The sequence below is a fragment of the Paroedura picta genome, chromosome 2 (assembly GCF_049243985.1).
Source record: "Paroedura picta isolate Pp20150507F chromosome 2, Ppicta_v3.0, whole genome shotgun sequence".
NCBI lineage: Eukaryota > Metazoa > Chordata > Lepidosauria > Squamata > Gekkonidae > Paroedura > Paroedura picta.
Genome location: NC_135370.1, coordinates 185,600,128 through 185,614,436, shown reverse-complemented (window position 1 = coordinate 185,614,436; position 14,309 = coordinate 185,600,128). Strand labels below are relative to the sequence as shown.

The following is a 14,309-nucleotide window of genomic DNA, read 5'->3' as shown; positions in this document are numbered from 1 at the left end:
CAAAACGATATGACGCGGGAAGATGAGCCCCTCAGGTCAGAAGGTGTCCAATATGCTACTGGGGATGAGCAGACGGCTAGTACGAATAGCGCCAGAATGAATGAAGCGACTGGGCCAAAGCCGAAAGGACGCTCAGTTGTGGAAGTAACTGGTGGCGAAAAGACAGTCCGATGCTGCAAAGATTTTTATTCCATAGGAACCTGGAACGTCAGATCCATGAATCAAGGCAAGCTGGACATAGTTAAACAAGAGATGACAAGACTAAACATTGACATTTTAGGAATCAGTGAACTAAAATGGACAGGAATGGGTGAATTTAATTCTAGAAGCAACACCAAAAAATGATGTTCTTATCATCATGGGAGATTGGAATGCTAAAGCAGAAAGCCAAAAGATAACCGGGATAACAGGAAAGTTTGGCCTTGGAGTACAAAATGAAGCAGGGCACAGGCTGGTAGAATTCGGTCAAGAGAATACAATGGTCATAGCAAAAACTCTTTTCCAACAACCCAAGAGAAGACTCTACACATGGACATCACGAGACGGTCAACACAGAAATCCAATTGACTATGTGCTCTGCAGCCAAAGATGGAGAAGTTCTATACAGTCAGTAAAAACAAGACCAGGAGCTGATTGTGGTTCAGATCATCAGCTTCTTGTTGTAAAATTTAGGCTTAAATTGAAGAAAGTAGGGAAAAGCACTAGGCCACTCAGGTATGAACTAAATCATATCCCCGACGAATATACAGTAGAGGTGACACATAGATTTAAGGAATTAGATCTGATAGACAGAGTGCCTGAAGAGTAGTTCAACAGTGGAATAGGCTGCCTAAGGAGGTAGTGAGCTCCCCCTCACTGGCAGTCTTCAAGCAAAGGTTGGAGACACACTTTTCTTGGATGCTTTAGGATGCTTAGGGCTGATCCTACGTTGAGCAGGGGGTTGGACTAGATGGCCTGTATGGCCCCTTCCAACTTTATGATTCTATGATTCTAACTATGGATGAAGGTTCGCAACATTGTACAAGAGGTAGCAACTAAAACCATCCCAAAGAAAAAGAAATGCAAGAAATCAAAATGGCTGAGGAAGCTTTACAAATGTTGTTGTTGTTAGGTGTGAAGTCGTGTCCGACCCATCGCGACCCCATGGACAATGATCCTCCAGGCCTTCCTGTCCTCTACCATTCCCCGGAGTCCATTTAAGTTTGCACCGACTGCTTCAGTTAGTCCATCCAGCCACCTCATTCTCTGTTGTCCCCTTCTTCTTTTGCCCTCGATCGCTCCCAGCATTAGGCTCTTATCCAGGGAGTCTTTCCTTCTCATGAGGTGGCCAAAGTATTTGAGTTTCATCTTCAGGACCTGGCCTTCTAAGCAGCAGTCAGGGCTGATCTCCTCTAGGACTGACCGGTTTGTTCGCCTTGCAGTCCAAGGGACTCGCAAGAATCTTCTCCAGCACAAGAGTTCAAAAGCCTCAATTCTTTTGACGCTCGGCCTTTCTTATGGTCCAGCTTTCGCAGCCATACATTGCAACTGGGAATACCATAGCCTTGACTAAATGCACTTTTGTTGGCAAGGTGATGTCTCTGCTTTTTAGAATGCTTCCTCGATGATACGCTGGATCATGGAGAAAGCTAGGGAGTTCCAGAAGAACATCTACTTCTGCTTCATTGACTATGCTAAAGCCTTTCATTGTGTGGAGCACAACAAATTGTGGCAAGTTCTTAAAGAGATGGAAATACCAGAGCATCATATTTGTCTCTTGAGAAACCTATATGCAGGTCAAGAACAGTGAGAACTGAGCATGGAATCATAGAATCATAGAGTTGAAAGGGCCATAAAGGCCATCTAGTCCAACCCCCTGCTCTACGCAGGATCAGCCCTAAGCATCCTAAAGCAATCACTGATTGGTTCAAAATTGAGAAAGGAGTTCTGCAAGGCTGTATACTGTCGCCTTGCCTATTTAACTTGTATGCGGAGCACATCATGAGAAAGGCGGGGTTAGATGAGTGACAAATTGGGATCAAGATTGCAGGGAGAAATATCAACAGCCTCAGATATGCAGATGATACCACTCTAATGGCAGAAAGGGAAGAGGAACTAAAGAGCCTGTAGATGCGGGTGAAGGAGGAGAGTACAAAAGTTGGCTTGAAACTCAACATCAAGAAAACGAAGATCATGGCATCCGGCCTTCTCAATTCCTGGCAAATAGATGGGGAAGAAATGGAGATAGATGGGGAAGAAATGGAGACAGATTTTATTTTCCTGGGCTCCAAGATCACTGCAGATGGGGACTGCAGCAAAGAAACTAAAAGACGCTTGCTCCTGGGGAGGAAAGCTATGGCAAATCTAGACAGCATCTTAAAAAGCATCACGCTGCCAACAAAAGTGCGTTTAGTCAAGGCTATGGTATTCCCAGTTGCAATGTATGGCTGCGAAAGTTGAACCATAAGGAAGGCCGAGCAGCAAAGAATTGAGGCTTTTGAACTCTGGTGCTGGAGAAGACTCTTGCGAGTCCCTTGGACTGCACGGCGAACAAACCGGCCAGTCCTAGAAGGCCAGATCCTGAAGATGAAACTCAAATACTTTGGCCACCTCATGAGAAGGAAGGATTCCCTGGAGAAGAGCCTAATACTGGGAAAGATCGAGGGCAAAAGAAGAAGGGGACGACAGAGAATGAGGTGACTGGATAGAATCATAGAATCATAGAATCGTAGAGTTGGAAGGGGCCATACAGGCCATCTAGTCCAACCCCCTGCTCAACGCAGGATTAGCCCTAAGCATCCAAAAGCATCCAAGAAAAGTGTGTATCCAACCTTTGCTTGAAGACTTCCAGTGAGGGGGAGCTCCCCACCTCCTGAGGCAGCCTATTCCACTGCTGAACTACTCTGACTGTGAAAATTTTTTTCCTGATATCTAGCCTATATCGTTGTACTTGAAGTTTAAACCCATTACTGCGTGTTCTCTCCTCTGCTGCCAGCAGAAACAGCATCCTGCCCTCCTCCAAGTGACAACCTTTCAAATACTTAAAGAGGGCTATCATGTCCCCTCTCAACCTCCTTTTCTCCAGGTTGAACATTCCCAAGTCCCTCAACCTATCTTCATAGGGCCTGGTCCCTTGGCCCCAGATCATCTTCGTTGCTCTCCTCTGTACCCTTTCAATTTTATCTACGTCCTTCTTGAAGTGAGGCCTCCAGAACTGCACACAGTACTCCAGGTGTGGTCTGACCAGTGCCGTATACAATGGGACTATGACATCTTGTGATTTTGATGTGATACCTCTGTTGATACAGCCCAAAATGGCATTTGCATTTTTTACCGCTGCATCACACTGCCCGCTCATGTTTAGTTTACAATCCACAGGTACCCCAAGGTCTCGTTCACACACAGTGTTACCTAGAAGCGTATCCCCCATCCAGTAGGCATGCTTTTCACTTTTCTGATCCAGATGCAGAACTTTACACTTATCTTTATTAAATTGCATCTTGTTCTCGTTTGCCCATTTTTCCATTGTGTTCAGATCTCGTTGAACTCTGTCTCTATCTTCCGGAGTATTTGCCAGTCCTCCCAATTTGGTGTCATCTGCAAACTTGATGAGTAGTCCCTCCACCCCCTCATCTAGATCATTAATAAATATGATAAAAAGTACCGGGCCGAGCACCGAGCCCTGAGGTACCCCGCTACTCACCTCTCTCCAGTCTGATGAAACACCATTGACAACAACTCTTTGAGTGCGGTTCTCTAACCAATTCCCTATCCACCTAACTATCTGAAAATCCAGATTGCAGTCCTTCAATTTATCCATCAGAACATCATGGGGAACCTTGTCAAAAGCTTTACTAAAATCCAAGTAAATGACATCAACTGAATTTCCACGATCCAGCAAACCTGTTACTTGGTCAAAAAAGGAAACCAGGTTGGTCTGGCAGGACCTGTTGGAGACAAATCCATGCTGAAATTTCTCTTTGTCCACCAAGCAGGGGAGGAATCGGATTACCTGACGGAGTACGAGGAGGACGGAATCGACGCCGTGCAGGAGGAGGAAGAGCAGGAGCTGTTGTTTGCCCCAACCGAGCAGAACGCGGTCTTTGAAACGGTATATTCCTTTCCAGCTCAGGAAACCCAATCCAGGGGGGTTGGGGAGGAGGTCTGTCCCTGCTAGGTGCTTGCAGAGGGACATGCCTGGCCAGGCCTCTTTCTCTGAGCAGAAGAGTGTCATCCTGCAGCCCAAAGAAGTCACCAAGGCAGAGGTGAGAGACAGTGTGATGCTGTCCCTCCAAGTGAGTTGGGGGCCTGTCCCTCTGAGGCCCAGGTCACGTGAGAAGAAGTGATATGCTGATCTGGGACCGGAGGACAGAACTGGGGATGGATTGCTCCTCCCTGCCCCATCACATACAAGCCAAAACTCTTGAGGTGAGAAAAGAGGAATGAAGGCCTCAGAGGCAGAGTGCTCTGCTACAGAATGCTCTGCCTTGCAAAGCACCTGGGTCAACGTGGTGCCACAGCACAGAAGAAACACTTTGGAGACGGCCAGCTGTGGTGCTGCGCAGCACTGAGCATGTGTTCGCTGCAGCCTTCCCTCCAGGGGCGGTCGTGGGAGTCCATCCTTTCCTCGGGGGGACAGTGTAGCTGGCCTTGGCGAGGAAGGAAGATTTGTCCTCTAGAGCAGTTGTCCCCAACCCCCAGTCCGGGGACCGGTGCCAGTCCATGGATCAGTCGCTACCGGGCCGCGGCTCCTCCTTGTCCTCCTCCCCGGCTGCTGCCTCGGGGGCTGCCCTGCCACTCTGCTGCCAGCTCACCTTGGGTGCTCTCCAGCGACTGCCATGGCTGGGGCTCCCCCTCGGCGTGGCACTGTGCAGCTACTGCTGGCAGCGCCTCCCAGAGGGCGGCAGAAAGTCAGTGGCGCCAGCGGGAAAGCAAGTGGAGCAGGGGCTCAGGCAGCAGTGGCGACGTCCCTCGGCAAAAGACTACCCTGCCGGGCCTCAGTAAAATTGTCAAGCGTTGACCGGTCCCCAGCGATAAAAAGGTTGGGGACCACTGCTCTAGAGCGGTGTCAAACTCAGAGGATGTCAGACCAGGGAGGGTCCATCTAGTCCAGCTTCCTGTCTCACACAGTGGCCAAGCAGTTCCTCTGGAGGGCCAGCAGCAGGGCAGAGAGACTGAGGCCTTCCCCTGATAAGGACCTCAGAAGAGCCCTGCCGGGACAGACCAATGAGGGTCCATCTAGTCCAACCTCCTGTCTCACACACTGGCCAAGCAGGTCCTCTGGAGAGCCAGCAACAGGGCAGAGAGACTGAGGCCTTCCCCTGATAAGGACCTCAGAAGAGCCCTGCCGGGACAGACCAATGAGGGTCCATCTAGTCCAACCTCCTGTCTCACACACTGGCCAAGCAGGTCCTCTGGAGAGCCAGCAACAGGGCAGAGAGGCTCTGGGATGAAACTGCCCTTTGTGCCCTTCCGTCAGCTCTGCTGAGGGAGGAAGAAGGCAATGAGTCCCTGGGGCTGCTGTGACCCAGAGGGAGGTGAGGACCCTTGGCAATAGGGCCAGAGTTGTAGCTCAGAGGCTGGGCTGCCCTACCCAGGAGCTCCCAGACAGAGTCTGAGTTCCTACACCCCTGGGCAATGAGCCAAGACCCCAAGTGCTTCCCAAGTGCTAAGTCAAAGGCCAATCTAAGGGCCATTCCCTACAAAGAAAAAGCAGCGAGACTCTTACCTTCGACAGAAGCTTTTTTTGTTTTGTGGTTTTAAACAACGCCGTCAGCCTCCCGCCTCCTCCCAGTGCTGATCTCACTACATCTTCCAATTTGTAGCAAAATCAGGGTAATCCCAAAAAGTGGGGAAATCCCGCCAGCTGCCACAAGCAGCCAGCCAAGGGGGAGTCAGGAGGCGAGGGCAATAGTCGTCACGGAAGGAGATGTCCCACCCTCGCTTCTACCTCCTTCAGAGAGCCAGTTTGGTGTAGTGGTTAGGAGTGCGGACTTCTAATCTGGCAATCCAGGCTCGATTCTGCACTCCCCCACATGCAGCCAGCTGAGTGACCTTGGGCTCGCCACAGCACTGATAAAACTGGTCTGACCGAGCAGTGATATCAGGGCTCTCTCAGCCTCACCCCCCCCACAGGGTGTCTGTTGTGGAGAGACAAAAGGGAAGGCGATTGGAAGCTGCTTTGAGACTTCTTTGGGTAGAGAAAAGCGGCATCTAAGAACCAACTCTTCTTCTTCTTCAGTAATCTCAGGGCTCTCTCAGCCTCACTCACCTCACAGGGTGTCTGTTGTGGGGAGAGGAAAGGGAAGGCGAATGTAAGCCGCTTTGAGACTCCTTCGGGTAGAGAAAAGCGGCATCTAAGAACCAACTCTTCTTCTTCTTCTTCTTCTTTTTCATTTCTGGGAGCAGGGTTTCGCTGTCTTTTAGAAAAGTGGCAAAGCCGCTGGAGCAACAAATAGGTGTTTGCGAGGCTGCATGATGATTTCAGAGCATGGCCCAGTTCTGGGAGCGGGGCTTTGCTGTCTTTTTAAAAAATCAAAAAGAGAGAAAAAATTGAGAGGGCCGGAAGCCATGATCTTTTTTTTTCTTGATGTTGAGTTTCAAGCCAACTTTTGCACTCTCCTCCTTCACCCGCATCAACAGGCTCTTTAGTTCCTCTTCCCTTTCTGCCATTAGAGTGGTTTCATCTGCATATCTGAGGCTGTTGATATTTCTCCCTGCAATCTTGATCCCAATTTGTGACTCCTCTAACCCCGCATTTCTCATGATGTGCTCCGCATACAAGTTAAATAGGCAAGGCGACAGTATACAGGCTTGCCACTTCTAGACTACTGTAACTTGCTCTACGCAGGCCTAACCTTGACTCTGATCCGGAAGTTACAGCTGGTCCAAAATGCGGCTGCCAGGGTCCTCACTGGGACACTTTGGAGGGCCCATATTCAGCCAGCGCTCCGTCAACTGCACTGGTTACCAGTCTGTTTGGTAAATTATGGGGTTTTATTGTATTTTTAATATTTTATTATGTAAACCGCTGCGAGACCTGCTGGGTAGCGGTGGGATATAAAACTAAAAATAAATAAATATAGAAGTCTGAATACCAAAGCCAGAGTCCAGGAGCTGAAACAGGAGTCAGGAACTGGTAGGCAGATGGGCAGAGCTTCACTGAAGCAAGGTCAAGGCAGGAACTGAGAACCAGGAGACAGCGGGGTTGATGCTCAGATTGCACCCACAAGGAAGCATAGTCACCACCTTGCTTAAGGGCAACCTGCTAAATGGCTGCACCTGTCATCTTCTGAAATACCTGCACCTGGGGCCCATCTGCCTTGACCGCCGTGCCATCAGCCAGGTGCTTCAGCAACACACTGCCAAATCCACCCGCCCCCGGTGTCTGCTGCGTTCTGGTGAGCATTCCAGGCTGGACTGGGGTGCTGACACTGACGGGAGTGTTGCCGGTACCAAGTGCAGAGTGTCCGCCTGGCTGGGGCCCAGCTGCTCGCCTCAGCCGGGGCTTGGATTGCCCCAACTCCTCGTTACTCATCCCCACCTCCTCGGCCGCATACTCTGACCGCAGCGGCAGTGGTGCTGGTGGAACAGGCACAGAATATTCCCCCAGTGGGCATGATGGTGGGGCTGGCATGAGCGCAGCTGAATCCTCCGGTGGTGGCAACGGTGGCAGAGCTGGGGAGGACATGACAGAGGCAGATCCTCTACTTTGCATGCAGGAAGGCCCAGACCCAGCCTTGCGCCTCTCCAGTTGGCAGGCGGTGGTGTGAAGGACCTTGACCGGAGACCTCCGGCAGCTGGATCATGCTGGTTAAGATAGACCCAGAATCTGATGCCAGGGTGGGGAGGGGTGGCTTCAGGAGCTCAAACCAAGAAGGATCTGCAGCCATGCACCTGTCATTCACAGCATCCTATGCAATCACTGTTTTTTTACATTTTTATTTCTCAGCATTATCACAGTGGGTGGATGTCTAAGTCTTTTGCCGAGTTCTCATGGCCTCTTAAGCAGCTGGCTGCCATGCAGGAAAGTGGCTGGTGCAACGGAACGCCCTTGCAGGGTAACAACACTGCCAACCTCAGCCATGCTGGGTCCTGTCTCTTAGGTCCCCTGAAGGGCTGGACTTCCCCCTCTAACTCTGTTGGCAGGCTGCCTTTCTCACTGAGACTCCAAAAGTATAAAGAAGAAAAAGCATGAAATGTCTAGGGAGCAATGCATTAGGAGTGGGGTGTAAGGATTAGCAGGCAATGCAGGTTGCAGAATAAAGGGAGGGAGGAGACCAATGCAGTCAGACTGATGTCTAGTGTAACTGGATGAGGATCACAAAATTAGACCATGAACCACAAACCGTCTAAGGAAAGCTAGATGGTAGGCAAAGCAGAGGCCATCTCCATTCAGTGGAAGGAGGAGGAGGTCAAAAGTGTGAATGGCAGCAGAGTACTGTCCTTTCCATGATAAAGGCCCCCCTCCATGTAAGGCCTCTTCTTCCACTTTCTCCTCTGTCCTTACCTTTGCCCTATAATCATATGCATAATGTATTTGGCTGCACTTGTTGTACTACTGAGAGTAACGCCAGAGGTGTCCTTCCGTAATTCTCAGGGCTTCTTGTAACCAAGAAACAAGGAGAAATGTTGAAGGAACAGAGTATATTTTGGGTGCATCCTTTAGGGAGCATTATAGGCTGTAATAATGAGCCTCTTGTGGCGCAGAGTGGTAAGGCAGCGATATGCTGTCTGAAGCTGTCTGCCCATGAGGTTGGGAGTTCAATCCCAGCAGCCGGCTCAAGGTTGACTCAGCCTTCCATCCTTCCGAGGTCGGTAAAATGAGTACCCAGCTTGCTGGGGGGTAAACGGTAATGACTGGGGAAGGCACTGGCAAACCACCCCGTATTGAGTCTGCCATGAAAACGCTAGAGGGCGTCACCCCAAGGGTCAGACATGACTCGGTGCTTGCACAGGGGATACCTTTACCTTTTACCTTTATAGGCTGTAATGGGAGGGGAGAGCTTTAAAGTTGCACTCCTTGAGCCTGGAGAAGAGGTAGGGGAACATGATCTCAGTCTTTTGACCTCTTCAAAGGGTGTCAGGATCAGCCCCCCTGATCACTGCCATGAATTGCGGGTGACCAGAGAAACTCCATTTTGGTTTGATGTGTGTGTACGCTGAACCATTGTAAGCTTTTTCTTTACAACCCTAAACTATTTCACACTTCTGTGTGTCCTCCCCTGCTGTGATACTTTGCAAATGTAGCTTTATACTCCGTTATCAAAGGGAGGGCGCCTAGTCCCCAAGGACTACTGGAGCCAGAGACACTCAGGCAGGAAGCCCAGGATGGCACCTGGAGGGAGGGAGGGAGGGGGTTGATTCTACTCTGGGAATGTGGGGACAATTGGCGTCAGTTAGATTCGACTTCAGACGTTAGAGTGTTCTGAACTATTTCCAATAAAGCTTACTTTCGATAGAAGCCACGTTGTGAGTTTGTCTGCCTTTGACACATGGAAGGGGCCAAGAGTTGTTCTCCGAAGCTTAGAGGGCAAGGCAGACTTAAGGGACAGGATGGTGAGCATGGGTTGGCCATTAGGAGCCATTTCCTAACAACAGGAGTAGTTTGTTAGGGGAAGCAGGAGGGTGGCTCTGTGCGTGTGTGCGTGTGTACAAGAGAGGCAAACTTCTCTTGGGATCACCATGTCCAACTCTACAGTTGAAGAAATAGAATCATAGAATCATGGAGTTGGAAGGGGCCAAACAGGCCATCTAGTCCAACCCTCTGCTCAATGCAGGACCATCCTAAAGCATCCAAGAAAAGTGTGCATCCAACCTTTGCTTGAAGACTGCCAGTGAGGGGGAGCTCACCACCTCCTTAGGCAGCCTATTCCACTGCTGAACTACTCTGACTGTGAAAAACTTTTTCCTGATATCTAGCCTCTATCGTTGTACTTGGAGTTTAAACCCATAACTGCGTGAAGAATTGGTTCTTACATGCCATTTTTCTCTACCCGAAGGAGTCTCAAAGTGCCTTACAGTCACCTTCCCATTCCTCTCCCCACAACAGACACCCTGTGAGGGAGGGGAGGCTGAGAGAGCCCTGAGATTACTGAAGAAGAAGAAGAATTGGTTCTTACATGCCACTTTTCTCTACCCGAAGGAGTCTCAAAGTGCCTTACAGTCGCCTTCCCATTCCTCTCCCCACAACAGACACCCTGTGAGGGAGGTGGGTGATGCTGAGAGAGCCTTGATATCACAGCTCAGTCAGAACAGCTTTATCAGTGCCGTGGCGAGCCCAAGGTAACCCAGCTGGCTGCATGTGGGGGAGCGCGGAATCAAACCCGGCTCACCAGATTAGAAGTCCGCACTCCTAACCACGACACCAAACTAGGGCCCTAGCCCAGGCTCCATAAGGCTTTACATGAATGGGAACTGAACCTGAATCCAGACTCCCTTTGTTACCTGATCCTGAACCCAATGGTTAAACTCAAGAAGTGGGAACCATAGGGGAGTTAATTTCGGGGGTCGTAAGAAAGCGGGCTCCCTTTCACTCAGTCCCGTGGTTTCTGGCTGCAGTTCTCTGTGGTCCCTTCTAAGTGGCTTTCTTCTTCTTTCAGGATGAGGAGAAGAGTCTTCGCCACCGTCGAGGGACCTCCGAAGAGCCTCCTGCTCCTCTGGGCACTGCTGCCCCTTGAGGATTGTCCTGATTGAGACAGAGGAATGGAAGGACTGTTGTGACGAGATGTTCCCTCCCCTTGTAGGCTCTTGTATTGGTGGGGCAGAGAGGGAGGGTGGGGAGTGAGGAGCCTCAGTCCACAACATTATGCTCTGTCCGCCTCAGCTGTTGCTCCTGGCACGTGCTTCAAAAGGAATGTGGTGCACCAGGCCCTCAGCCCCACCTCCTGTCTGGGACTCTCACGGTGGCAGGGTTGAGATGGAATGAGAAGCCCCTTTTGCAGGCCTGCCCAGGTGGGGGCCTATCATGTCAGAAGGAGGGTGGGGGTACAAGAGGAGGCACAGTAGGCTGGAGATGCACCAGGGAGCACATGAAGCTGCCTTCTGCCATAGCTCTCACAGGCTGGCAGCAGCACTTCCTCCCTCCTTCCAGAGGGGGTCTTCCTGTCACCCTATACCTCAGAATAGGAGCAGCTGCCAGGGGCACAGCCTGGGACCAGGTGATGCTGCACCCCCTACATGCTGAGATCCTGTCTTCTACCTTGTACCACCCTGGGGCATGTTTGGGCCCCTCTGACTAGCCGTAGTGGGCTCTGATCCATTCTGTGATGCAAAGCAAAATGAAGAACCCCTGGTCTTCCCACTTCAGCCACTAGTAGTGTTAACACTGGACACACTGCTGGAAATTCATAGAATCATAGAGTTGGAAGGGGCCACACAGGCCATCTAGTCCACCCCCCTGCTCAACGCAGGATCAGCCCAGAGCATCCTAAAGCATTCAAGAAAAGTGTGTCTCCAGCCTTTGCTTGAAGACTGCCAGTGAGGGGGAGCTCACCACCTCCTCAGGCAGCCCCTTCCACTGCTGAACTAGACTCCTAGAATCCCAGAGTGGGAAGGGCCCATAGAGGCCATCTAGTCCAACCCCCTGCTCAACACAGGATCAGCCCAAAGCATCCTAAAGCATCCAAGAAAAGTGTGTATCCAACCTTTGCTTGAAGACTGCCAGTGAGGGGGAGCTCCCCACCTCCTTAGGCAGCCTATTCCACTGCTGAACTATTGGATCAGGTCCCTTGCTGTGCTCTGAGCAGTCCCAGCATTTCTGGGCCTCGTTGCTTGTTTGCCGGAGGTTTCAGACTGCAGCCACATGGATGGTTATCTAGGCATTTTGTGTAATTGACAAAACTAAGAACAGTTTTCTCTATGGATGAAATAAAAGAGAGACGCTTGTCTGTGGCCACGTAGCTCTTACAAGCCCTGCCCTGAACAGCTTGGAAGGGGCAGAGCATCAAGGTGAGGCAGCCGGGCATGAGGCCGGGGCCAAGTCCCGCTGAGGCCAAGGGAGCCAGTCTCCCATGTCTGCCCAGGCTGCCATGCTTAACAAAGGAAGCCTTGCATGGGAGCTAAGGATGCCGCGGAGGCACGAATGCCAGGGGAAGCCAAAGGATCCACCTGAGCATGAAGGGCTATCCTCACTTTGGGGACTTTTTCAGTGAGCTGCAGGAGATGATGTTGCACCTTTCTGCATTCAAGACAAAGAAGAAGAGTTGGTTTATATACCCCTCTTTTCTCTACCCGAAGGAGTCTCAAAGCGACTTCCAATCGCCTACCCTTCCTCTCCCCACTACAGACACTTCATGAGGCAGGTGGGACAGAATTAGGTTTACCAACTTGTCAATAAGAAAATCATGTGGAATCTTATCAAAAGCTTTACTGTTCAGCTTTCCAGTTTAGAGCTGCCTTTCTTAACCACAACACTAAGCTTGCTTTAGGAATAACAATGAAGTAAGCAAAAACTCCAAAATGTGATGAATGGCTGTTTCTTACAAAAACAACTAAAATAATTGAAAACAGTATTTCTGTCCTGCTGGGCCAAATCTGGTTACCAATTAAACACACCCACGGCCAGGAAGGTGAGGCCAAATCAAAGGGCAAGATTCTAGTCCAGAGTCCAGTCTGAAATCATAGAATCATAGAATCATAGAGTTGGAAGGGGCCATACAGGCCATCTAGTCCAACCCCCTGCTCAACGCAGGATTAGCCCTAAGCATCCTAAAGCAATGTCTAATACCCTGGGGATAATGTCTAATGCCCTGTTCCCTGTAAACTGCCCTGAACCTTCGGGAGAGGGCGGTATATAAATATAAATAAATAAGGGATAAGGAGGCCAGCACTACAGTGGCTGATCTCCTTTCCCCAAGGTTGAGGTCAGAGGGTAGTCTTTGGGGAAGACACGTTGTACCACTGCCCATTCTTCTGCAATTCTCCAGTGTGGTGTTGTGGTTAAGAGCAGTGGCTTCTAATCTGGCAATCCGGCTTTGATTCCCCCAGACCTCCTCCACATGCAGCCAGCTGGGTGACCTTGGGCTAGTCACAGTCCTGTTTGAGCTGTACTCACAGAGCAGTCTCTCTCAGCCTTTCCTACATCACAGGGTCTGTTGTGGGAAGAGGAAAGGAAGGCAATTGACTTTGAGACTGCTTTGGGCAGTGAAAAACAGGGTATAAAAAACAATTCTTCTTTGTCCTTGATGCTTTTCAACATTTGTAGGTTCCCTCTAGCACAGCTGGTCCAAGGGCTTGGATGGGGATGTCACCAGCATGCTGATGACACCCAGCTCTGTTTACTGATGGATGGGCAGCCAGATGTACCACTGGCTATGCTAGCTAGGTGTCTGGAGGCCATGACTGGATGGTTCTGATAGAGTCACCTGAAGTTCAACCCTGTAAAAATTGAGGTCCTGTGGCTGGGTAAGAAAGGGACAGGAGAGGAAGTGCTTCTCCCCAACGCAAAAACAAAAAGGGAAACCAAAGCCCAACCTAACCAGAAAAGTTAGGAACCCAAAGGTTGAACTCCAAAAACAATTTTTAAAAATTTGCAAATATGTATGACGTAAAGTGCACTAATTCAATATTTTTACACATCTGTAAATCACATAGTCGTCATAATTTTAAAACATCACAATTCTAACTACACATGGAATAGACGAACATGGAATGGACCAAACACGTTTTGACCCCGGGGGGGGGGGTCTTCCTCAGTGATCAAATTGATATGAGAAATGTTCTCATGCATAAAATCAAAGGGCTTGCTGGGTGGCAAAGAAAAATCCTGGGGAAAAATTTCCCCAAAAAACTGTTAGAATGAGCATTTATTTTAAAAGTGTCTAATGTAATATATATTTAATTTATAAATTTAATTTTTATAAACGTGGTGGCAACTTCTGTTTGGTGCTGCTCCAACTAGTCTTTCTAATATAAAAATATCTTATTTGAAACCCACCTCTCTTTTAATGGAGGCTCAGATCACAAGTTTTCATGGCAAAAAATCCTGGAGTGGTTTGCCATTGCCTTCTCCAGTGGATCACCTTTTGTCAGAGCTCTCAGCTATGACCTGTCCGTCTTGGGTGGCCCTGCACGGCATAGCTCATAGCTTCATTGAGCTACGCAAGCCCCCTTGCCACAGCAAGGCAGCGATCCTTGAAGGGGACTCCGGGGAATGGTAGAGGACAGGAAGGCCTGGAAGATCATTGTCCAAGGGGTCGCAATGGATCGGGCACGACTTCGCACCTAACAACAACAACAACAACAACAGATCACAAGGGCCCCAGGCATTTTTCCATCTACACCAGGTAAAGTACTGGCACCCTGCCTGGTTCAAGATAACCTCTCTATGT

The 14,309-nt window shown here is 49.8% G+C and overlaps 1 protein-coding gene across 9 annotated transcripts in view; it reads left to right on the top strand.

Annotated features, from left to right (window-relative positions):
• Positions 1 to 13,910, top strand: part of PNPLA6 (patatin like domain 6, lysophospholipase) — a 102,322-nt gene extending 88,412 nt beyond the window's left edge. For 6 of the 9 annotated variants that reach the window (XM_077324159.1, XM_077324163.1, XM_077324160.1 and 3 more), the window contains 2 exons: positions 3,972 to 4,090; positions 10,581 to 13,910. In XM_077324159.1, coding sequence (XP_077180274.1) covers positions 3,972 to 4,090; positions 10,581 to 10,658 — 197 coding nt within the window. In that variant the 3' untranslated portion in view covers positions 10,659 to 13,910. The remainder of the gene's footprint in view (positions 1 to 3,971; positions 4,091 to 10,580) is intronic. The other 3 variants (XM_077324162.1, XM_077324158.1, XM_077324155.1) reach the window with 1 other exon arrangement.
• The last annotated feature ends 399 nt before the right edge of the window (positions 13,911 to 14,309 follow it).